We start from the raw sequence: 26,491 nt of genomic DNA, 5'->3' as shown, positions 1-26,491 counted from the left end.
TGCTAAGTCATATAGAGTTTGATTCCTCCAAAGAAGATGAAATTCAATGGGTTCATGCGGTTGATAAGGTTTATTCGGTTGCGGAAGGGGTTCGACTTATGAGGTCGTATAATTTTGATTAGATGAATGTGGTGTGAAATAAAAATGTGCCTTCAAAGATAGTCATTTTCCATTGGTTAGCATTCCAAGACGGGATTCCGGTAAAAGAAGTATTGATCTATAGGCATTGTTTAAGAGATGAGACGGATGATAAATGCGGATGGTGCTTGGAGCACATTGAGTCGATTGATCATTTATTGATTCTTTGTACATGGTCGCATAATATTTGGATGTCGTTATTTAAATGGTGGAATGTGGTTTGGGTTATGCCCTCATCCATTTTAGATTTCTCTAATGATTGGTGCCATGGAGTTAGCTTTAAGGTGAATTTTTTCAATGGTTGGTAAATGCAAAGTTATGTGAAGCTCATCAATTTTATATATGGAGTGCTTGCCCTTCACTACTAGTGTGACATTGAGATGATGAGATAAAGCTTCAAGTATCAATTTAATGTTATAATTGTTGTATCTCAGTGTGCGTGTGTATATATATATATATATATATATATATATATATATATATATATATATATATATATATATATATATATTTGCTCTTCCTAATGTTTTTTGCATTTGGGCAGATTTAATGTGAGTCCATTTTGCGTCACTGTGTAATTCATATTTTCACATTTTTATGAAAATTTATTTTTATATATTTCTGTTTTTTGCCAAAAAAAATAAAAAAATATGGAAAGTTGATAATAACTTTTATGAACAGTGAATGCTCATTCTCTTTTTATATAGTTGTAAAGATAAGAATGATAAAAAATATTTGTGAATAAAACATCTAAACAAACATAAATGAAACATCTAAACACAAAAGTCAACCAATCATTCGTGGAACACAATCCCTTTTTTTTTTTTTTCTTTTTATAAAACAAACATAAATGAAACATATAAACTGTTAAAATATTATAATATTTTTCTAGATTAATAAAGATTAGTCTAGAATTAGTAATTTGAATTAGATATTTAATAGTAGATATATAAGTAGTAGTGACTAAAAAGTGCTAGAGAATTAGTTAGTCAAAAATATCAAGAATTGCTAGAATGATCTAGCCGACATATTGAGCCTATAAATAGGCTAGTGGTTTTGCAAAATGTACGTAACCAAAAACACATAACACATTTCAAGTAATAAACACTCAAATCTTTCTAAATTACAAATCTTCTCCACATTCCCTCTTTCAATACAAATCAACAAGACATCACAAACTTATCACATCTAAATTAAAATAATCATCTAATAATTAATCTAAATCTACAATAATTCTATCATAAACACAAAAGTCATCAAAACTTGATCCCAATTAATTTCGTACTAGTTCTGTAACAAACAAAAAACTGCACGGGTTCACCGAATATTGTTCAAGCTTAAATTGACTCAGCAATCATCAAAAATCAGAAGAACCAAAAAAGAAATGGTATGTCATTTTTGACGGATCATTTAAAGGAGTATATCACAACTGGGCAATAGCAAATGAACACATAGCAGGCAAGCGTGTAACGCACAAAAGTTACACAACTCAACAAACGGCAATCGCAGCATACAAAGAAGCATAAAAAAATGATTGATCTCAACCATTATCTCTACGGTCAAACAAAAAGCCTCAATGCAATAAATAAAATGAAAAATATTCTATCAACAACAGAAAGAGAAAACGGGAAAAGACCATCCACCAAAAACTTCCAAAGGCTATGAGATAGCCTTGTAAATTATAATGAAACTCATACAACAATGATGTTCTATCCAAAAAATAGGAAAACCGATCTCAAGGCATTTTTTATACCAGAAGCATCTCCACTAACGATATCAGAATATTTTGTCATTTGATACAGAGAAAACTTTGCAAAAGAAAGAGAAATATTCCTCAGGACACATTCAAGTTACCCAATATTCAACGAGTGACCACAGTTACTCGTCCCATCATTCACTATAGCATATCTCGGAGTTAGCAACGGCAACTACCCAACAAGAGATGAAGCTCCACAGATTACACCTACAAATACTCATCTAGTAGAATCTCTAGCAGGAGTCTATTTCAGCTCCTCAAAAATAGGGAACGGACAAGAACAGCAAGAAAACATAAGGATTTATTATCTTCACAAAAACATATTAATCTATTCAAGCACCAATGAAAAGATCGACGAAAAATGCCTCAATTTAATCCAGAATTTTGAAGAACCCTTCAAAGCATTCACAGGACAACTCGCATTATTACCAGAAGAAATGAAAAGACTATTATGTAGTCAAATCTATCATGCACCAAACCATAGTTGTAAGTACTGTTCAGACCGCATCGTAACCATGGGATAAAAAGCCATCAACAATCCAAAATTACCGACATTTCCCTTTTTTGGCGTGGGGAGGATTACAGTTACTGATTATAAAGAAGTGGGTCCCACGTGGGCCATAGCACTAAATATCAATAATGTAAGGTATTAAGTGTGTGGGCCATGTAGACCATAATCATAAATGCGTGTAATAAGTGTGTAGGCCATGTGGGCCATAGGAATCAATAATGTAGTCGAATGTGTACGGTTTGTATTTAAAGTAGTCAAAGTACTCGGGCCATACCAGTCATATCTAAAAGACTAGCAATAGTGCGTGGATCCCAGGGCATCTGTAAATAGTGTCAAGGCTCCTCTATATAAAGAGACCTCAGTTGTAATGTTTGAAGCATGTGGTATTTGATAATAAACCTCACTGGTTTTCTCCTAATGGATTCTGAATAGCGACATCTATCCCTATAGTAGACACTTCGTTCATTATATATATCGACATACATATACAGAAAACGATTGTATTCATACCATCTATTATATATTCAGATATCGAAAGTATCACTCCGTATTCATAATCATATCTTTGCATTACTCATAATAAATACTCTTGTCATTCATGTTTACACATTCGAGACTCCATATTCAATTATCACATTCAATTTCTATATTCAATTTCAACTAGTTCATTATATTATGCATATTGTTATTATTATCATAAACTGTCTGTATAAGAATTATATTAACATCTAGATCATTATTTTTTTTTTAACGGCAACATCTAGATCAGTATGATCTGTTAATCAAATTTAAACAACAATTCCGCATCAACGAACGTATAAATCTTTCCATTCTCTCGCGCAGAGTGTGCAAAAAACCTGGATTCGGGCTCGTGCGAACGATATTATCTCGTGCTTCAAAGTGAGGTAGTTGATATTCATTTATGAATTTGTGGCTCTTAATAATGGTAAGCAAATCATTATGCTTATTGATTTTGGTGTATAAATACACACCGTTAAGAGCAGGAAAATAAAAAACACAGAAAAGCACCATTCACCTCTGCATTTTCAGGCAAACTTACTACTGCTTCGGCCGTTGTGCCCTGGAAAACAGACGTCGTGTAAACGGCGAATCTGTTTTAGGGAAACCGTGTCAAACACGGGCCTCGGCTCAACTTTTGTTGTTGATGGTAATATCCTTTTGATTCGCTCAAGTATGAACATGTTATTTCATATTTATTTGTATGATGATTCGTTTAGTTGTTAATCTTTGTTTCGGGTACTATTTGCATAACAATCTTAAAACAGATTCTATAATGTTACCCGAAAGAGGTTTCAACTGACTATTGTGATGTTTGATTTGCTGTTTATAAACAGATTTCAGTTTTGCTGCAATTATAATTTCTCTTATAAACTGTTTTATTCTATTTATATATGTTGTACATTTGTCGTGTGGGATAAATCTTGTGGAAGTGGAATCTTTTGCATAATGGTTAAGTTGTAAAGTAGGCAATCTTCCCTTTACTTATTTAGGCCTTCCAGTGAGACCAAGATGAACAAATTGAAAGATTATAATCTGGTAACTGAAAAATATCATAAAAGATTCGCGAAATGGAACACTAAACGATGTCACTTGGCGAAAGATTAACCCTCATCAAATCAGTTCTTTCAAGTCTACGGTCTACCATTGTACTTTTTTCTCTTCTCTGCTCTTTCATGTGTAATTAACCTTCTCAAGAGTATGATGCGTAAGCTTTTTTTGGGCGGATCGAGTAATAACTCTATACTAGTGTGGGTCAAATGGGATGATATTTTATTGTCTAAATCCTAAACCCTAAACCCTATTGTGCCAAGGTGGGGGTCTTAATCTCGGGTGTTTAAAAAAAACTTGGCTTTAGTGGGTAAATGTGGTGGCGGTTTCATATTAAAAATGATGCTTTTTCGGTCAAGATAATCAAAAGTATTTATGGGCAAGAGGGGTGGGTTGGTTTCTTTGGGTCATCCCTTGCGTGTCTCGGAGGCGTCATTTTGGTGTTTGATACGGTCTATACGAGTCGACCACTAACTCCAATGATAAAGCCGATTCGAGATGACCAATCTTCAAAGAAAATAGACTTGTGGAAAAAGAAACTTTGGCTAAACCAAATAATTCATTCATTCATATTTTTCAGACAAAATTGCTGAAATGGTCCATGTGGTTTGTACCAAAATGCTGGTTTCGTCCCTGTGCTTTTTTTTTGATGGATTTGGTCCCGGTGGTTTATAAAAGTTGCTGATTTAGTCCCTCTGACCGACGGCCGTCAAAAAAAGCCGTTAAGTCCAGTCATGTGCCAGACATGTGAGGGTATTTTCGTCAGTTTCTTTCATTTATTAGCAAAATTGCTGAAATGGTCCCTGTAGTTTGTACCAAAATTGGGTAAACGGTCCCTGTGGTTTGTAAAAAAATTGCTGAAATCAATTTATCTTATCTCCTTCCTCACCTTCATCTTTATCCTCAAAAAAGATGAAAAAAACCCTAATTTATTAATTTTCTTCAAACACTTTAATTAACATTAACATGTTAAATCAAACCCACCAAAACTAAAACTAAATCAAAACTATTAAAATTAAGATCAAAACTAAATCCAACCTCAAACTAAAACTAAATCCAACTTTAAATACTCATTTTATACAATCTTTACATCAAAACAAATTCAATTTCACTCCTAAATCCCACTTTCTGTTTATTAAAACCCAATTTAAAACCCATTTTCTCTTTACACGAAAGCAGCGATTCGTTTACCCCAAAATAATTCATACACGATCATCCGATCTTTTCTCTATCCACCAAACCCTTCATCCTCTTTTCTCCACCATCGTCAGTGGTGCCACCACCCTCCACCCTAGTTTTAATCATTTTGGTGGTAACGAATTGAAGCAGAAAACAAATTGGTTTCAAATTGCAGATCCAGATAACGAATTGCAGCAGGTAAGGAACTGAAGAAATAGAAGGATAGTAGCAACATGTACAATCGTTCATCTTCAACAACCACCACCGTCGTCATCTTCACCAAATCGAGTCATCAAATCGATTTAATTATCAAAACGAAACCCAGATGTAGATGCGATAAAGAAGACGAATCTCAGATCCAGATACAATCGGGTTTGAACGATCGGATCTGAAACTAATTTGTTTATTTCATATGTTTTTAATTTATGTTTCTAATGTTTCTAAGTTTCTGCTGCTATTCTTAATTTCTTATGTTTCCATGTTTTTGCTGATATTCTAATTTAGATGAAGTTAGGTTTTGTAATTTGATTTTGTAAATTTGATTTTGTATATTGGATTTAGTTTTAGTTTGAGGTTGGATTTAGTTTTGAGATTAATTTTAATAGTTTCGATTTAGTTTTAGTTTTGGTGGGTTTGATTTTAACATGTTAATGTTAATTAGAGTGTTTTAAGAAAATTAATAAATTAGGGTTTGTTCATCTTTTTTGAGGATAAAGATGAAGGTGTGGAAGGAGATAAGGTAAATTGATTTCAGCAATTTTTTTACAAACCACAGGGACTATTCCAGCAATTTTGGTACAAATCACAGGGACCATTTCAGCAACTTTGCTAATAAATGAAAGAAACTGACAAAAATACCCTCACATGTCTGGCACATGACTGGACTTAACGGCCTTTTTTGACGGCCGTCGGTCAGAGGGACTAAATCAGCAACTTTTATAAACCACCGGGACCAAATCCATAAAAAAAAGCACAGGGATGAAACCAGCATTTTGGTACAAACCACAGGGACCATTTCAGTAATTTTGTCTATTTTTCAAGACAAGCAAAAAAGTACAATTTATACTAACGAAAATAAGCGGTTACTGAATGTAAACATGAGGCTAATACTAATTGTAATGCTAACTAATTAGATGCATGGAACATGGGTTGGACGTGGCTATCTTGGTGGAACATGCTTGACCAACTGCTTCATAATTTAACTCCCAACATTACTTGATAAAATCCATTATTAATATGTAACTTGCAATTTGACTTGGTAATACTTTTTGAGCTTCGTGAGTGTATCAAGAGTACCCAAGTGGCCAAGTTCGTATCAGTGTTCAATTATAAACTTAAAAACTATTTTTTTCTAATCTTGGCGAGAATTTTAACCATGAGTTTGTGAAAAAAATGGTGATGGTAGGAGCGATTGTGAACAGCTTGTAGCATTGCTATTAACTGTAGTATTCAACAACAATAACAAAGACTGTTGGACTTGGAAGATGGGTGCGAATGGTGTGTACAAAACCAAAGAGATGGTTGCCATTCTGGGAGAAGTGGTCTCCAAAAAATAATGCTTCTCTTGTGACATTGAGGAATAACCTTATGCCTCTTTAATTAGAGATTTTTGTTTGGCATGCTATTATAAGAAGGATCCCGATTCAGATTAAGAATGATAAAAGAGGTATTGATCTCAATTCAGTTCGGTGTCCTATGTTGTGATGAAGATGTTCAATCCGTGGAGCATGCTATAGAGGTATGGCTTTAGGTTTTCAATTGGTGGGGCCTCGGTAACGTCTCTAATCATTCCATTCGCGAGCTTTTCCGGTGTAATGTTTTTAATCCGAATTTAATCTCAAATAAAAAGTTATGGCAAGCGGTCGAGTGGGTAAGTGGATATTTGATAGGGAAGAACCGTAAGAACAAAGTTTTTGGAAAAAATACATGGCCTAGTCTGATAATCCTCAATGAGATTCAAGTTAAAAACTTCGAATGGATTACCAAAAGATCAAATAAAATGAAACTTAATATATCATTAACCAGCTTTAACTTGTAAAAGTAGCTTGTAAACGCTACAAGTTGAATTAAAAGCTTAAAATGGAAGCCTAACAACTTTGAACAAAATGGGAAGTATGTCACGAATCAAATAAGTTAACCAAACCTGTGACTACATAAGGCGACCCACGTAATGAGCTCGGGGATATTGTTTTTGGAGTTGCGGCCACTGCACATACAACTGATCAGCCATGCGTAATTTGTAAAGAAGCAAGCCACTTAATGATAGTCTTTTGACTCTTGCAATACTCTCAACGTAGAATATATACGACCATCTTATTCCCAATACCTGAAGTTGCATACAAAATGGTTAACAAATGAAGAACACAACTATAGGTGGCAAGATGGGCTGTGTAACGACCCGGAAATTTCCGACCAAATTTAAACCCTAAACTCTATATGGTTCCGACACGATAAGCAAAAACCCTAAAGTTGAGTCTAGAAAGTTTGAAATTGTTATTCGGATGATTAGTTACCCTTTGACCATCTATTTGTCCGACGATTCACGAACATCATAACCTGTATTAATTATATACTTATGTATATATACGGATATATATGGATTATATCTATCTTGAATATATGATAATTAAGTATCTCATTAAATATATTAACAATGGATTATATACATAAAATTGGACTACTAACTTAAGGACTTCGAAACGATATATATATATATATATAAAGCTTAACGACGTTATAACTTCTAAGTTAAAATAAATATATATGTATTGTATTAAGATGTATTTACTATTGGAATATACTAGTAGGAAAACATCATTTTCAACCTTTTATCATGGAAAATGACATCTTTGTCATTATATATGATTCATGAAACATCTTTATATATTTTATACCCGTATTATACTCGTACTATACACAGCTTCTAGAAGTATTTACTATTGGTATATACCAATAGAAATCTTCAATTATTGGTGTAATATGTCATTCATGACATAATATATTTTAACTTATCTTAGATATTTTCACTAAAAACCAAATTTTCAAGCCTATAAATAAGCACCATTTTTAACTCATTTTTACACATTCATTTTCCAAATTTTACTTTCAATTTTCACACACACTTGCAAGAACTCTCTCAAATTTATTTTACTACTTCTTTCCAGCAACTTTACATTTTAAACTTAAGGTAAAAACTCTACTTCAACTCTTGTTCAATTCATATGTTTATAGTTATCTATATAAGAATTTATAAACTAGAACATAGTTTGAATGATTTCAAACTTATTCGCAAACTAAATAGATCCTTCTAACTTAACTTTTAAAACACTTCAAGATCTGTAATATATCATAATGATATGCTAACTTAACAAGATACAACTTGTTTTTACAAAGAACACCTTAAAACTGAATCTACGGCGTCGGAGTGTAACCGGGGGCTGTTTTGGGTTGGATAATTAAAAACCATCTTGAACTTTGATTTAGAAGTTCATGTTCTGGAAAAATGATATTTCTTATGAATATGTTAACACATAAAAATTTCATGGTTTAATTCAAAGTATAAGTATTTTTAGAAAAATGACCATTAAATGTTGTTTTTATGACAAAAATGATTACTTTCATAAGATTCACCTAGAGTATGGACTATAACCTGTGATCACGAATATAAACCATGGTATTTACAGTTCATATTCTTAAATTTTGACTCGATCCAAGGAGATGGCAAGTTGAATCAACAAAAACGGAGTTGTAACGAAGAAACTACGACTAAAATAAGATCGGGTGTCCAAAGCTTGTTTAACAACGAAAATAATTGGAGAAAAATTAAATAAATCATATCTTTCCTAATTAATATGATATTTCATATATATTTACTCATGATTTAATTTTATATATTTCAGGACCAACCGTAAACAACACGAGAAGATTAATCATAAGACCTCATGAACGTACGCAACACGTCATTTGACAACACCGGTACTTTATGTACGCAATACGTCATTTGACAACACGGTACCATGGGTCAAGATTAATCTCGACCAATACATATACGATGGGGGTTTTATTTATTTCATTGGGGGTTTATTAAACAACTAAATATGAACCATTAAAATTCAATTACTAACATCGGACTGCTAACTACGGACTAAGGAATTATTAAAAGTATTAAAAGTATTATAAGTATATATATGTGACGATTGTTTAAAAAGAAAAGGTATTGATATATTATATATGGATAGGTTCGTGATATCAATCGGAGACCAAGTCGAAATTACATATCTTCAAGACAAAAGTGAGTATATAGTCCCACTTTTAAACTCTAAATATTTCGGGATGAGAATACATGTATTTTATGTTTTACAATATGGACACAAGTAACTGAAAAATATATATTCTACGTTGAGTTGTACCACTGGCATACTTCCCTGTAGCTTGGTAACTAATATTTACAGCGGTATTGTAAACGCGAATCCTGTTGATAGATCTATCGGGCCTGACAACCCCAACCGGACTGGACGACCAGTATTCAACGGTTGCACAGTACTTCGTTTCGTGACTACACCTTGGTACGGTGTAGTAAGATTTCATAATAAAGGGAATATGCGACGTGATTAAATGTTAAGTATGGTTACCAAGTGCTCAACCACTTAGAATATTTTTATTAAAATGTTTATATATGAAATCTTGTGTTCCATTGTTATAACGCTGCTAGCATCAAACCTATATATCTCACCAACTTTATGTTGACGTTTTAAAGCATGTTATTCTCAGGTATGAATTAAGTCTTCCGCTGTGCATTAGCTCATGTTAAGGATACTACTTGGGACCTTTTTAAGCCATGATACAAAGACGTTGCATTCGAGTCATTGGAGTTCAATAGAGAATATAAATAAGTAAATGACAGATTAGGTCATTTGGATATTATGAAATGTTAGACGAAAATGTCAAATATTGATGTAATGATAGTTTGCCTTTTAAGAATAAATGCAACGTTTGTAAAATGTATCATATAGAGGTCAAGTACCTCGCAATGTTATCATATGTTATTGTATTCGTCCCTATGGATTGGGTCGGGTCGTCTCATGTGGTATCAGAGCGTTGGTCTTAGCGAACCAGGCCTTGCATTAGTGTGTCTAACTGGTAGTTGTTAGGATGCATTAGTGAGTCTGGACTTTGACCGTGTCTACATGTCAAAAGTTTTGCTTATCATATCTAGTCGAAAATCATCTGCTTATCATCCTTAAGAATTGCCTGCTTAGTATTCTTAAGTCTAGACACGTCTTACTGCATTTGGTGCATCGATAGTGTATAGACAAAATTCGTATCCTAGCGTATCTGTTGCTATAGACATTGCCTGACGAATTTCAAAGATTCTCCGTAATTCACGGGATTTTGAGTATTATAAATACATATGTAAATTATGTATTGAAGAATACCAAACCCAACTCCTATAATCTATTCCAAACCAAAAATTCATTTCCCCGACTGTACAAGATGAACTCCGCGTCCAGTTCGAATTCCTCCGACTCCGACAGCTACGCTGATATGGATTTCCATTCGGGCTCCGAAGGCATCGTCACTGGAATGGATCAACCAATTTCTCATCATCTATTCTGGATGAATTGGGGATGGGTTCGTAGTATACTAAATTATTGGAGACAAGAAGAAGGTGATCCCTTTCACCCACCGAATTGCCCCATTGGCGACGAACCTGAAGCACTTACCGGCGAACCTGTTCGAGAAACCATTTTCTCTCTCATTTCTCGAGTATCTCGTCACGATTATATCCTATCCCATATTTCGGATCTTGTTCATTCGCTCACTCCAACCGCCAATCATCCTGGCGTACTAGCAGAAATTAACGAACTTCGCGCTCGTGTGACGGCTTTGGAGAACACGGTGCGAAGGTTACAAACACCAGCAGCAGCACCAGCAGCATAACCAGTACCGTTAACAACATCAACCTCGCAATCTTCAGTACCAGTAGCATCATCGACGTCAACGACATCATCAGCATCAACACCAACCGTATCATTACCACCACCAACAATCACATCCGCACCACGTACCTCAACATCATCATCTGAACTTCGAATATGATCTTTGTTCTACATATCATTCTACACCGATTACCTCTTCTTTACGTATCGTTCTTCGTTCGACATGACGATTATGTAATCTCTAATGTTTTGGAGATTATGTAATCTAGTAATAATGATAAATCAAATGAGTTGAATATTTTATTGACTCATTAAATTCATAGTTACCTCCGAAGAAAATATATATGCAAATATATTTTCATAAAGATTGTAATTAAAAATTTCATTCGTACAAACTGTTAATGATGAAAATATTTTAACGGGTGGGTAGTACCCAAGGAATATTTAGAATTCACATTAACAAGTTACACTGCACATTCTTCGAATCTGATTCAACGATCATTTATTATCCTACTTACAATTACCGATATACGTATCCGTTCACCCCAGATTAACCATTTCCATTTAAATTTCATATTTGGATTTTTACCTATCCGAATCCAACAAGTGGCATAATGAAGAAACATTGGCAAAATAAAAATTGTTAGAAACAGATGAATTAATTAATTGAAATTGTGATAGGATTACACGCTAACTGTTCTGGCTAACTGTTCCCAGCTAACTGATTAATATTTAATTTATCGCAATTTACATTCTTGCAATTTTAATTTCTGTACTTTACATACCGTCGGGACACATGTACAACAACACGTCGGATTAATTCTGAGACAACACGTTGTATAATGGGTCATGATATATATTTATTTATTTTACGCATTTTAAATAACGGGACACGTATACAAGGTTTCGACTTATCATATTGATCCATCTATATATATATTTCGGAACAACCATAGACACTCTATATGTGAAGGTGGGAGTTGGCTATACAGGGTCCGAGTTGATTCCAAAATATATATATACTTTGAGTTGTGATCGACACCGAGACCAGTACACGGGTCACGATACGTATTAAGTAATTCGAATATTATATATTTAGTTCATATATGAATTTATTGAACCATTGGACAATCGGACTATTGGACTGCTAACTTTAGACAATTAAAAATGAGTTAAAATGATGATTATTACATATGAAACTAAACAATCCTTCAAGTTTGCCACTTGATTCTATTTTAAATCTCATTTGTATCTTGACGATTACAATTCGCATTCACAACTTTTCATGATTCTTGAAAACATCTCGATCGAGAAGTTCAACCAGCCGCACCTCGTCTACGGAATAAAGATTTATGCATACAGTTATGCACCTAAAAATTTTTGAACTCGAAGTTATAGTTAAAACGTATCCGCATCGAATTCCTTATCATCCATTAGCAAAAACAATCACGCGATTCCTTTTCAATTAACTAATTTTGTCACAGCTCCACTTCGATATCTCAGTAAGACTACTCTTATTACAATCTCGATATATATATGTACGTTGTTCTTTCGCCATCGTTACCGGAGAACCTTTTATATTCCATCATATTACCATCAGCGTTTAATCATCTAAAAATACAATTCTCCTTAAACCATCTTGGTTTGATAACCAATGACCCAGATCCGATAACTTTGAAAATACTGACGAAGCAGCATGTTGTAGAAGGTCTTAATGACCAAATGTTGATGATAAAAGAAGTAAGTGTTAGGAACGCTCGATAGAAAATTGGTACTGAAAACCGGATTGAACAAACCATGAAGGAGACTCTGAACAAGTTACAAGGACTAAACTTGTACATAAAGAATTATGACGATTCTGTAGCAAACACCTTGCTTCTGAATCTAAACCCTTACGGGTCAATCTTCATCATCATCCTTCGACATTAGAAATTCCAAGATATTATCATATCTTTCATTATAAATATCCTCAATATTTCTGAAGATATTTTCACCACTATCCTTATCTGAAATCATTTATCTCTCTGTAATATATGCGTTACAATATAAAGGAAACTGTGTTAGTTTCTAAATCCTTCAAGTTTAAAATAGGAATGTTCTGAAGCAGTGTTGGGAACTGATGCATGAACTAGTATAATATAATGAAACTTGATCAACTTCATTATATTACAGTAAGTCATGTTAAGTTTCTAATGGAATATGATGATTCACAGTACCGTCATCATGTGCCATGTTACACGACTTTTACATTCTATCCAATTCCGAAACATATTAAGAACAAATCATCTTGATAGTTCTATTTTCCTGGATATTCTGGTAATTTGACAAATCAAAATCGTGCCATTACCATTCCTTTCTTAGAGCATTAGCTATGTTCATTCCGAATTTTATACCTACGAATTTCGAACTATTGATCGCTTGACTCAAGGACGGGAAGAAGAAACGAAGGGACAAAGTCCCAAAATAGAAATTGGGGTATAGATTACAGCAAATAGGAGAGAGTATTAACTATGGATGACAATGATTATGGAAAACAGAAGCAGGAGCATCGAAATATAAGGAAAGATATCAAACCCAATAACCACCCAGAAACTACAAACCGTGTGTATCAATACGTATGGCGACGTAAAGACACGGGAGAATTAGAAACATTATAATTCCAAGAAAATCATAAAAGTGAATAGATTCTTCTAGCGGTAGATGAAAGAGAAGAATGAAAGATATGAAAGTTAGAAGTATAACAAAAATCAGAACGGGATGAAGCATTTTAAAGGATACCTTAAGGTATGAATTAGAGGAGGAAGAGTAAGAGATGTGAGGTATGGAAGTAAGAAAGGGAAGGAGGTGGATTTATAGTGAAATATCCGACAAAGAAATCGAAACAGATTATCGCATTAAATCAAAGGAGATCCTGTTTTCTAAATCATCGAAGAACCAAATCTTATTACATAAGATTTTCTTTAAATCCCTTAAATCCCGGAAATCAATTCTAAACCACGTCATCAGTTAAAACGATATCATATTACTCATTCCACTCTCTTTTATGATAGCTTCGCTCGTACGCTTCACATGATCGAAATATTTTATCTATATCTATCAATAAAGATAAAACTTCATTATCACCTCATAATTGTCATGAAAACATTCCTATTGTTATTTATGACAACCTCTACCAAATTTCGAGGTCGAAATTTCTTTAACGGGTGGGTACTGTAACGACCCGGAAATTTCCGACCAAATTTAAACCCTAAACTCTATATGGTTCCGACACGATAAGCAAAAACCCTAAAGTTGAGTCTAGAAAGTTTGAAATTGTTATTCGGATGATTAGTTACCCTTTGACCATCTATTTGTCCGACGATTCACGAACATCATAACCTGTATTAATTATATACTTATGTATATATACGGATATATATGGATTATATCTATCTTGAATATATGATAATTAAGTATCTCATTAAATATATTAACAATGGATTATATACATAAAATTGGACTACTAACTTAAGGACTTCGAAACGATATATATATATATATAAAGCTTAACGACGTTATAACTTCTAAGTTAAAATAAATATATATGTATTGTATTAAGATGTATTTACTATTGGAATATACTAGTAGGAAAACATCATTTTCAACCTTTTATCATGGAAAATGACATCTTTGTCATTATATATGATTCATGAAACATCTTTATATATTTTATACCCGTATTATACTCGTACTATACACAGCTTCTAGAAGTATTTACTATTGGTATATACCAATAGAAATCTTCAATTATTGGTGTAATATGTCATTCATGACATAATATATTTTAACTTATCTTAGATATTTTCACTAAAAACCAAATTTTCAAGCCTATAAATAAGCACCATTTTTAACTCATTTTTACACATTCATTTTCCAAATTTTACTTTCAATTTTCACACACACTTGCAAGAACTCTCTCAAATTTATTTTACTACTTCTTTCCAGCAACTTTACATTTTAAACTTAAGGTAAAAACTCTACTTCAACTCTTGTTCAATTCATATGTTTATAGTTATCTATATAAGAATTTATAAACTAGAACATAGTTTGAATGATTTCAAACTTATTCGCAAACTAAATAGATCCTTCTAACTTAACTTTTAAAACACTTCAAGATCTGTAATATATCATAATGATATGCTAACTTAACAAGATACAACTTGTTTTTACAAAGAACACCTTAAAACTGAATCTACGGCGTCGGAGTGTAACCGGGGGCTGTTTTGGGTTGGATAATTAAAAACCATCTTGAACTTTGATTTAGAAGTTCATGTTCTGGAAAAATGATATTTCTTATGAATATGTTAACACATAAAAATTTCATGGTTTAATTCAAAGTATAAGTATTTTTAGAAAAATGACCATTAAATGTTGTTTTTATGACAAAAATGATTACTTTCATAAGATTCACCTAGAGTATGGACTATAACCTGTGATCACGAATATAAACCATGGTATTTACAGTTCATATTCTTAAATTTTGACTCGATCCAAGGAGATGGCAAGTTGAATCAACAAAAACGGAGTTGTAACGAAGAAACTACGACTAAAATAAGATCGGGTGTCCAAAGCTTGTTTAACAACGAAAATAATTGGAGAAAAATTAAATAAATCATATCTTTCCTAATTAATATGATATTTCATATATATTTACTCATGATTTAATTTTATATATTTCAGGACCAACCGTAAACAACACGAGAAGATTAATCATAAGACCTCATGAACGTACGCAACACGTCATTTGACAACACCGGTACTTTATGTACGCAATACGTCATTTGACAACACGGTACCATGGGTCAAGATTAATCTCGACCAATACATATACGATGGGGGTTTTATTTATTTCATTGGGGGTTTATTAAACAACTAAATATGAACCATTAAAATTCAATTACTAACATCGGACTGCTAACTACGGACTAAGGAATTATTAAAAGTATTAAAAGTATTATAAGTATATATATGTGACGATTGTTTAAAAAGAAAAGGTATTGATATATTATATATGGATAGGTTCGTGATATCAATCGGAGACCAAGTCGAAATTACATATCTTCAAGACAAAAGTGAGTATATAGTCCCACTTTTAAACTCTAAATATTTCGGGATGAGAATACATGTATTTTATGTTTTACAATATGGACACAAGTAACTGAAAAATATATATTCTACGTTGAGTTGTACCACTGGCATACTTCCCTGTAGCTTGGTAACTAATATTTACAGCGGTATTGTAAACGCGAATCCTGTTGATAGATCTATCGGGCCTGACAACCCCAACCGGACTGGACGACCAGTATTCAACGGTTGCACAGTACTTCGTTTCGTGACTACACCTTGGTACGGTGTAGTAAGATTTCATAATAAAGGGAATATGCGACGTGATTAAATGTTAAGTATGGTTACCAAGTGCTCAACCACTTAGAATATTTTTATTAAAATGTTTATATATGAAATCTTGTGTTCCATTGTTATAACGCTGCTAGCATCAAACCTATATATCTCACCAACTTTATGTTGACGTTTTAAAGCATGTTATTCTCAGGTATGAATTAAGTCTTCCGCTGTGCATTAGCTCATGTTAAGGATACTACTTGGGACCTTTTTAAGCCATGATACAAAGACGTTGCATTCGAGTCATTGGAGTTCAATAGAGAATATAAATAAGTAAATGACAGATTAGGTCATTTGGATATTATGAAATGTTAGACGAAAATGTCAAATATTGATGTAATGATAGTTTGCCTTTTAAGAATAAATGCAACGTTTGTAAAATGTATCATATAGAGGTCAAGTACCTCGCAATGTTATCATATGTTATTGTATTCGTCCCTATGGATTGGGTCGGGTCGTCTCAGGCTGGGCAGGCGAGTTGGGTAACAGATTAGTGTAATCCATTCCTTGAAAGAAAGACTTCATGTGTTATGTTAAAAGAGGTTTAAATCTAGAAAGTAACCCAACTCTTTACACAACCCATATTGACCATTTATAAGTAAACGGGTCAAAAATGCGACCTTTGATGACACGAAGTTAGTCATGGCATGCAACTAAAAAAATTCATTTGACGGTGTAATGGAGTAAATAAATCTAGAGTTATCATAAATGTAATTTAACATTAACAAAAAAAATTCAAGATGAAATAATACATGCAAACCTGGTCGAACCCTTTCACAGGATAAAGCGACTAGTATTATAAGGTTGAGGTAATCAAACCTTGAAAACAAAAGCAATTGCACATATTGGAATACATGTCCCTGGACCGTTGCACATAATCTGCATATAAGATATGAAACGTCATCAAAAGCTTATAAGAACAACGAAAGGAAGAAATAACATAATTTTTAGTGAAGCAAACAATAATGATACCACTTGAGGTCTGGTTTTCAACATGAGCCACAAAGCATGAATTAAAGCATATAATGTTGTCCCAATAGAAGTAATATATGATTGACCCACTTCACGACTTCTATATATCTGCATAAATTGGGTACAAATTGACCCTTGCAGACTTACCTGCACCGGTAAATTTTAATGCTACGAATCGAGTTATTGTGTAAACTTATAAAAGGTTATATGAAAAACCTTAGGATCTTGTGTAAAACTTCAATGCATCAGAAACAATAATCATGACATCATCAAGATGTGTACGTACCTCATCATCCAATGTTTCCTCAAATACACGTGCCTTCTGAAGACTCATGTCGTCAGTTGATGCGGCAATGTAAAATCTTGGAGCAAATCGATCCTTTTGAATAATTGATAAAAGATTTAACATTTCTGCTGTGTGCCCCCCTACAACGAAACCAAAGACGTGATAAGTATTGAATGTAAATTACAGTTATTGACTTTCAGAGCATATTGTTAACCTTTCCAAATCATATGAATTGAGCTTTGATTAAAATGAGTAAAATATGTTTGTATATAAAAATAGGAAAGAAAGGATATACATTTAGAAAACGCACCTGAACCTAAAACAACAAGGGTACTCAAATGCTTCTGACAAGTGTTACGGATCGGTTTGCTACTCTGAGATATTACATACAGAACCCGTACCACAAGTATTGTGGTAATAATGACAACAAATAATGAGAAAAGCTCCATTTTTTTCTAAAGGCAGCGAGTTTTCATCTGCAAGAAATAAGTAAAAATCAAAGCTTTAGGCTTTTATAAAGTAAGACAGCAATGCAGTTATATACCCCTCTTCTTTTTGATATGAACAGGACAATCTAAAGCACGATAATTTTGAAATACCTACAACGAAATCGATAACTTGATACACTCCATCAATTGACCATACAGTACTGTTACAAGGGTTTTTTGAGTTTATGATAAACTTCTAAAATGTCACTACTAAAAAAAGAAGGTTTCACGGATCTATAAGTATAACGGAAGGGAGATCTCAACTAACGCGGATAATAATCGCAGCAAAGAACATTATTAAAAGCTATTGAGACATTTCATCAAACATTTACTTTGCATATTTAAAATTGTGGCGTAGTTTTCTGCAAATTGAAGATCACGCCCAATTTTCAGATGTATACTCGAAAAAAAAAAAAAATTATTATGATTAATAAACAAGTGTGCAATATAAGTTGTATTTAGTATTTACAACATGTAAAACGTATCAAATTCCAACTAATGGCAAGTGTTATATCTACAGCAATTGATACTTCTACAACATGAGTAAATCCATTAACAGACTAACAGCATTGTATTCTCGAAATTTAACAATTAACAGACTAACAGCTATGGCTACATAATATAGTTTCAGTTGCGAGAAGAATATAGATATGAATTTAGTAGGGTACCAATCACCACAGTTAAATTTGGCCTGGTTACTCCACCTCGATTATACGCAATGAAAACGGCAGAAATGAATGATTGTTGAAATTCATTCAACAAATACACGAACTAGATGTCGATCTACGTGGATTACCGGTTTATATAAATTAAAGGTTAAAGCCATAAATAACTTGTATACTCTCATTTTTCTTCTAATCTAATCTACTCACAGAAATATCAATGTAGGCTATATACTCTTAAAAAGTGTATCGATGTACACCAATAAAACTTAGAAACCTGCTAGCATCATCATCTTCATCGTATCAATATCATCATCTAATCGGAGCTTCAAATTACTTGAAAATTGTAATTAATAATATTGTAACGACCCTGGATTTTCCAACTTTTAATTAATAATATTTATAATTAATGCTTGTGTTTAATAAATGTATTTTTTTATACATCTACTTGCTACCGTACTTGACTTTACATGCCCGACTCGTCTTTGTGACACATGAACTTTATACGAATAATATTTCGGATATTATTTACATTCATGATTAATTTTTATTAATCATTTTTAATTAACTAAGGTTACTAGTTAATTACTTGGACTTTGTTCATTTAATTGTTACTTACTTACATACTTGGACTTTATAAATGTACATGGACTTAGAGCCCACCCTACACACTTAATGGACTAAGTTAGCACATCTTATTATGCAAGTAATTCATTTAGACTTGAACTAGATTAATTAGTGAGTGAAAGACTAGTTACAAGTATCATTACAACACTTTCCCATAACAACTTAACTTTATTACCATTTCAAGCCAACATCTCCTCCCCGTGCATAAGAAACAAGCTTGTGACCACCCTCTTTTGGCCACCCTTGGGCCGTCGGCTTTGATGGGTAAAAGGGAGGTTCCCTTTTCTTTTTTTTGTGATACATACTCACTAGTTTACTTCACTTCTCACTCACACACTTACTTGCATCTCATTTTCTCTCATTTTTCTCTCAAGACTTGTAAGTAACAAGCTTACTTTTCTCTTCTTTTTCTTCATAAAAACCGAAACCATACATACATCATCATCATTATTTGCTTGTTTTAATACTTGTTCTTTGTTGTTGTTTAACTTACTAGTTGTTTGTTGTTTACTTACTAATAGTTAAGAATCAAACTTATTAGTTTATTCTTCATATCATCTTGTTCATACAAGAACATACAAGAACCTAAACTTTCTAGTTTATGGTTCTACACTTAATGTTTTAAAAAGATTGAAAGTTCATGAGTTAAAATCATACTTGTATTCATGTTTGTAAACTTAAGGTTTACTTTCTTAAAGATCAAAGCCTTGACTTGAATCTTTACAGTATGAACAACCATGAACTTAGTACTTGTAGATTTAACTTATTTCTTCATTTTATGTACTTTAAAGTTGTGATGTTGTTAGTTTGGTCAAGTATTACTAGTTAATCTTGATCTCATATTTCTTGAAACTAAAAGTTAACTTTATAAGTTCAAGAACATAGAAGTATAACTTTCTAGTTATAACTTTATATAATTATGTTGGATCTAAGTTTATATAACTTATGGTCTACTTATTTTGTTGTAAACAAGAGCTTACAAGCTTACATACACTTTACAAGATGAGAATCTAAGTTTCATAACTTATGGTTTCATTAAAGTAAAGATTCAAGTGTTATGACTTAGGATTTAACTTAGTAACTTTAGATCTAGACTTTTGGGTCTTGGATCTTCAAGATCTAACTAAGAACTATGTTCTACAACTTAAGATCTTGATTATTTAGTTTACTTTCAAGTTTGTAGCTTAATATTACTTTTAGAGTTCATGTATGTGTCGGATCTAAGATCTTGATGTAACTTTGGTTAATCAAACTACTTGCAACACTTAATTGAGTTGTGCTACTTATCTTAGACTTACACTTGTGTTATTATGGTCAAAAATTGGTAAAGATGATGCAAACACATCAACGAGTTGTACACTTGAAGCTATATGCATCAACGATGAGAACCGTGATGAGCATCGAGCACCAAGAACCCACCGGAACACTAAACCTACTGTTTTTCGGGTCTGATCAGAATACCTGGGCTACTGTAAAGTTGATTTTCAGTTATCTCTGTTCTAGTAGATAATTTTTCGTTTAAGACTCGTCTTAATCCGAGTTACGGTTTAGGATCTATGGCCCTCCGAACGTCACTATGTCCTTTTAACGTTGTGCTGAAAATTCTGACCTACTCGCACTTAAACCGTCGCCACGGTCAAACGAAGACGAGTTTAGTTCTGGAATTTTTACAGAAACTAAAGGACTCATATACGGAGCCAGGGCCACTGGTCCCACCTCAATTCAGTTTGTATAGAGGCCGTGGTGACTGATCGAATTCAGTCTTTGTTTTAAACTCTTTTCTAGAATGAAACTTACTTTATACTTTTTGTTTGATGATGGTGATACTTAAGACCTAATTTACATACATTTAAACCTATTGGGAGCGATTTACTGACTTAGTAACTTTTGACTTAGGTTGAGGACTTTCCGGACCTACATACTTGCTTACTTTCCCGAATCAACTTTACTACTACTCTACACTGTGAGTTATAGCATCCCTTTTTACTTTAACTATTTTGGGAACTGAGAATACATGCACATTTTACGTTTTACATACTAGGCACGAGTACTTAAACTTTATATATGTGTGGGTTATACAACGGCATAAACTTTCCCCTTAGCTCGGTAACGTTTAGTCATTGGTCTTTGAACCGGTGAACGCGAATCTTAGATATGGATCCATAGGGTTTGACATCCCCACTCGGGCTAGTAGCGCTAGCATTTAACGGGTGTTTAATACTACGTAAACATACGCACTCGCCAAGTGTACTTTTAGGGGGTGATAAATGTTAAGTTAGTTACCAAGTGCCCACGGTTAAGCATATATTTTTCATACTATTTTGAAATGCTGTTGAAGCACTGAAATCTCGTGGCCTACCTTACATTACTGTTATACTTAAACTATAGCTCACCAACCTTTGTGTTGACGTTTTTAAGCATGTTTTTCTCAGGTGCTTAAGGTTGCTTGCTTCCGCTGTTGTACTAGTCATGCCTTGTAGACACCCGCTGCGCTTGTTAGAGTTGTCACCGCATGAAACGTTTTATTTGCATTCAAACTATGTTACCTTTTGAAAAAATGATTTGTAACGACCATTGGGTCACGCACTATTACTAATTGCTTCTGTTCATTGAATCATACTTTTGTTGTAAGACATTTGATGTTGGTTAAGACATCACCTTTATTCATGAATGCAAACTTCTTTTGAAACCGCATATAGTATTTGACCTTGTAATGATCCTGTTGTTGATGATTCGTACACGATGGTTTTGTACGGGGCATCACATTTGGTATCAGAGCATTGGTTGTAGGGAACTAGGTTGCATTAGTGAGTCAAGACCCGACCGAGTAGGATTCACTAATAGGACTAATCTACAACTTGCTAGTTTACTTGTTTCTGCGGAATATGCTGCATGCTGCTGCTTACTTTTACTGCTATATGTCGTATGCTACTATATGACTTCACTACTGCATGCTATTATCTGTTTTCGATTGCATGATACTTGCCGTTTTGCCATGCTACTTACTGTTACACATGATTTAGACTGTCGTAGTTACTTTGCCTAATACATGCTTGCTTTATGACTTACTGACATGGAAAAAGTTATTTTTCCTTGTTCAGATGTCGGATATTCCACCTGTCATCATTTTGGACAGCGACACAGACTCATCAGCTACCTCACCTGCCATCGTTGCTGATTCTCAGATCCCGTCGTCGACACCCTCCAATGACTTAGGCGCTTCGTCCTCCGAAGCTAGTAGCCATGCACCTGGCCCAGTGATTACCTCAGACGGAGCCGAGGACCCACCGGAGATTCCAGCTCCACTTGCCCAAGGACCTCCGGAGCCACAACATCATCCCGGTGGTGCTGTGATTCCCGCAGAACTTGGGGAAGGTCCAGTCCGTAATGAGCGTAACCATTGGTGCCGAAGCCTTCCTGATGGACGTCTCGTGCCGATCGGGCCCGCCAAATACCGACAGATGATGGCCGCCCGAGGAGAGCCACCCGTGCAGCCACCCCCAGCTGATCTAGACGACCCATCATCCGCCGATTCTTCATCCGACGACTCATCCTCTGACGACTCTAGTGACGAGGATTGAGATGAGGACCCTGATGATGCACCTGTACAGCTACCCTCCACCCCGCCTAAGAAGCGGTACCGTTTCGATGGTACCATCATTCCTGGGATTAATGGAGGTCGACCATTCATTGACGCTCATGGTCGGCGTCGTAGGGTTACCGCTCGAAAGCGGCTTGTGCCGTATCCTGCTGATCCCTTCATCCATAAGCCTTACCGCTTTGCAGCCTCTACTTCTGGAGCCGGACCGTCTGCACCACCAGCTCCACCAGCACCACCCGTACCGACTGCACTGCCAGCCCCACCATCTCCCTCTGTCGAGGAACTGATGAGGGAGGTGGAGATCCTCCGTGCTCGGGTAACTGAGCTCGAGGACCAGATGTCCCACGTATTGGACATCCTACACCCACCATCACCTTAGGGCTTTTGTAGTAGATTTCATTATGTAATCTCATTTGTAGTTTCATGTATTACTTATGTACTGTACGAACATATGCGGATGTATGCAACTTATTATTAATGAATGGAACTTTGTGTTGTTTAATTCTTGCACAGTGTTCTATTCACATTACTGTATGATGACTTTGTGGTATCTGAATCTATTTGCATTACTTAATTAGCATGTGTTGTGTTGATTCCATGCTGGTTACCATATACTGTATTATTACTATTTGAATACTAGATTTTGACTTGAGTCAAAATTTTTGTTTAGAACATCAATGGCCAACGGAAGATCAACACCCACCACAGCCCAAATTGAGGAAATGATCAATGAACGAGTCACCGCAGCTTTAGCGGAAATGAACCCCCAAGCTCCACTGCCACCGGTTATCCAGCCCATTCGTAATGGGTGCACATACAAAGAGTTTCAAAGCTGCAAGCCCCACAACTTTAGTGGAACTGAGGGGCCAGTTGGTATCACTAGGTGGTTTGAGAAATTAGAATCTGTGTTTCGAGTTAGTAACTGCTCAGAGGCGAACAAAACCAAGTATGCCTCATGTACGCTGTCTGATGGTGCCCTAACTTGGTGGAACACACTGGCACAAGCAAAGGGTATTGATGAGGCGTATGCCACTCTGTGGGAAGAGTTTAAAGGGGCCATGATTGAAGAATATTGCCCTAGGACCGAGATCCGGAAAATGGAGATGGAGTTTATGCAGTTGAAGGTTGTGGGAAACGATCTCGATGGTTACAACTGTAGGTATCTAGAATTAGCCCTGATGTGTCCTACCATGGTTACCCCAGAGTTTAAACGTATGGAAAGGTACTTGTGGGGACTTCCTAAGTCCATTAAGGGAAATGTCACCTCGTCTAAGCCACCCAATGTCCCGGAAGCAATGCGCATGGCGCATACCTTAATGAACCAAATCATCATCGATGAACCGAAAAACGCAAAATCCGAAGCGGGTAGTAGTGATAAGCGAAATTGGGATAACAACAAGGGTAGAGCCTATGATCAAAACCCAGCGAAACGACATGAGGGTTTCAAAGGAAACAACAACGGTGGAAACCCCAATCCGAACACCAACTCGAACCCCAACTACAAGGGCAGTCTGCCATAGTGCAAGAGGTGCTACAAGCACCATACCGGGTACTGTAACGTTGTTTGTGAAAAATGCAAAAAGATCGGGCATATTGGCAGGGACTGCAAGATCACCACCATGACTGGGAAGCCGAACCCCAATGGACCGAGAAAGTGTTATGAATGCGGACAGATGGGCCACTTCAGAAATGAGTGTCCCAACAAGCGAAAGGACGGCGGACCACTGCGTGGACGAGCTTTCAATGTAAATGCAAGGGATGCTCGTGAGAACCCCGACTTGGTGACAGGTATATTCACTATCAACAATCTATTAGCTTATGTCCTATTTGATACTGGTGCTGATAGAAGTTATGTATGTAGACACTTTGCGATAACATAAATTGGTCGTTAGTTCCTTTAAAGGAGAGTATTCTTGTAGAGGTAGCCAATGGAAAACTTGAGAAAGTTGACCATATTAGCTGAGGAGCCATTATCAACATAGCTGGTGTGGATTTCGAGATTGACTTGATACCCATTAAATTGGGAAGCTTTGATGTTATTGTCGGTATGGAATGGTTGACCAAGATAAGGGCCGACATTATCTGTGGAGATAAAGCTCTTCGTATACCACACTGAGACGGTGAGCCACTGATTATTTACGGAAAGAGATGTAGCTCGAAACTGAATCTCATTAGTTGCATGAAAGCGCAAAAGATCATGAAGAAAGGACGTTTTGCTGTTCTAGCACATGTGAAAACATTAGAAATCGAGGTGAAGAGCGTGGATGACGTATGAATTGTGAATGAATTTTCCGATGTCTTTCCAGAGGAATTTCCTAGATTGCCGCCACCAAGAGCAGTAGAGTTTCAGATCGATTTAGTGCCAGGAGCTGCAACTGTAGCTCGCGCACCTTATCGACTCGCACCTTCCGAAATGCAAGACTTGCAGAGCCAATTACAAGAACTGCTAGACCGTGGATTTATCCAACCAAGTTTCTCGCCTTGGGGCGCACCTGTTTTATTTGTGAAGAAGAAGGACGGATCATTCCGCATGTGTATCGACTACCGCAAACTCAACAAATTGACGATCAAGAATCGGTATACTCTTCCCCGAATTGACGATCTTTTTGATCAACTACAAGGATCGAGCGTTTACTCTAAGATCGATTTGCGATCCGATTATCACCAGTTGAGAGTGAAAGAGAGCGACGTGATGAAGACTGCATTCAGAACCCGTTATGGTCATTATGAGTTTCTCGTGATGCCATTTGGTTTAACCAACGCACCTGCTGTGTTTATGGATCTCATGAATCGTGTCTGCAAGCCATACCTGGATAAGTTCGTTATCGTCTTCATAGATGATATCCTCATCTACTCCAAAAGCGAAAAAGAACATGAACAACATCTTCGTTTAGTGCTTGAACTCTTGAGACAAGAGCAACTTTATGCAAAATTCTCCAAGTGTGAATTTTGGTTGAAGGAAGTCCAATTTCTGGGTCATGTTGTGAGCGAACAAGGTATCAAAGTTGATCCCGCCAAGTTTGAAGCTATCAGCAAGTGGGAAACCCCCACTACTCCAACTCACATGCGCCAATTTTTAGGTCTCGCTGGTTACTACCGAAGATTTATTGAAGGATTCTATATGATTGCACGTAATTTGACCGCGCTGACTCACAAAGGGAAGAAGTTCATTTGGGAACCCGAACAGGAATAAGCATTTCAAACCTTGAAAAAGAAGTTAACCACCGCACCTATCTTATCACTTCCTGAAGGCAGTGACGATTTCGTCATTTATTGTGATGCTTCGAAAAGTGGTTTTGGTTATGTACTGATGCAACGCACAAA

At 35.2% G+C, this 26,491-nt stretch overlaps 1 protein-coding gene across 1 annotated transcript; it reads right to left on the bottom strand.

Annotated features, from left to right (window-relative positions):
* Window positions 1-7,147: 7,147 nt before the first annotated feature.
* On the bottom strand, window positions 7,148-18,238 carry LOC139893134 (UDP-N-acetylglucosamine transferase subunit ALG14-like). The gene is made up of 5 exons (XM_071876280.1): window positions 18,100-18,238; window positions 17,790-17,929; window positions 17,504-17,650; window positions 17,351-17,410; window positions 7,148-7,479 (listed from the first exon to the last, which is right to left on the bottom strand). Exons 1-5 carry the CDS (start codon window positions 18,236-18,238, stop codon window positions 7,303-7,305), a joined length of 663 nt encoding a protein of 220 aa, XP_071732381.1. The 3' UTR covers window positions 7,148-7,302.
* Between the last annotated feature and the right edge of the window lie 8,253 nt (window positions 18,239-26,491).

Source organism: Rutidosis leptorrhynchoides, chromosome 2 (assembly GCF_046630445.1).
Source record: "Rutidosis leptorrhynchoides isolate AG116_Rl617_1_P2 chromosome 2, CSIRO_AGI_Rlap_v1, whole genome shotgun sequence".
Taxonomy (NCBI): Eukaryota; Viridiplantae; Streptophyta; class Magnoliopsida; order Asterales; family Asteraceae; genus Rutidosis; species Rutidosis leptorrhynchoides.
This window is presented reverse-complemented; position numbering and strand designations above follow the sequence as displayed.

What these genes read in the sequence shown, in the direction of transcription:
- LOC139893134 (XM_071876280.1), bottom strand. Translation starts at nt 18,238, where the DNA reads ATGGAGCTTTTCTCATTATTTGTTGTCATTATTACCACAATACTTGTG. An exon ending in AGGAAACATTGGATGATGAG is followed by an intron (nt 17,651 to 17,789) that starts GTACGTACACAT and finishes TTACCGGTGCAG; the next exon opens with GTAAGTCTGCAAGGGTCAAT. An exon ending in CAATTGCTTTTGTTTTCAAG is followed by an intron (nt 7,480 to 17,350) that starts GTTTGATTACCT and finishes ATGCAACTTCAG; the next exon opens with GTATTGGGAATAAGATGGTC.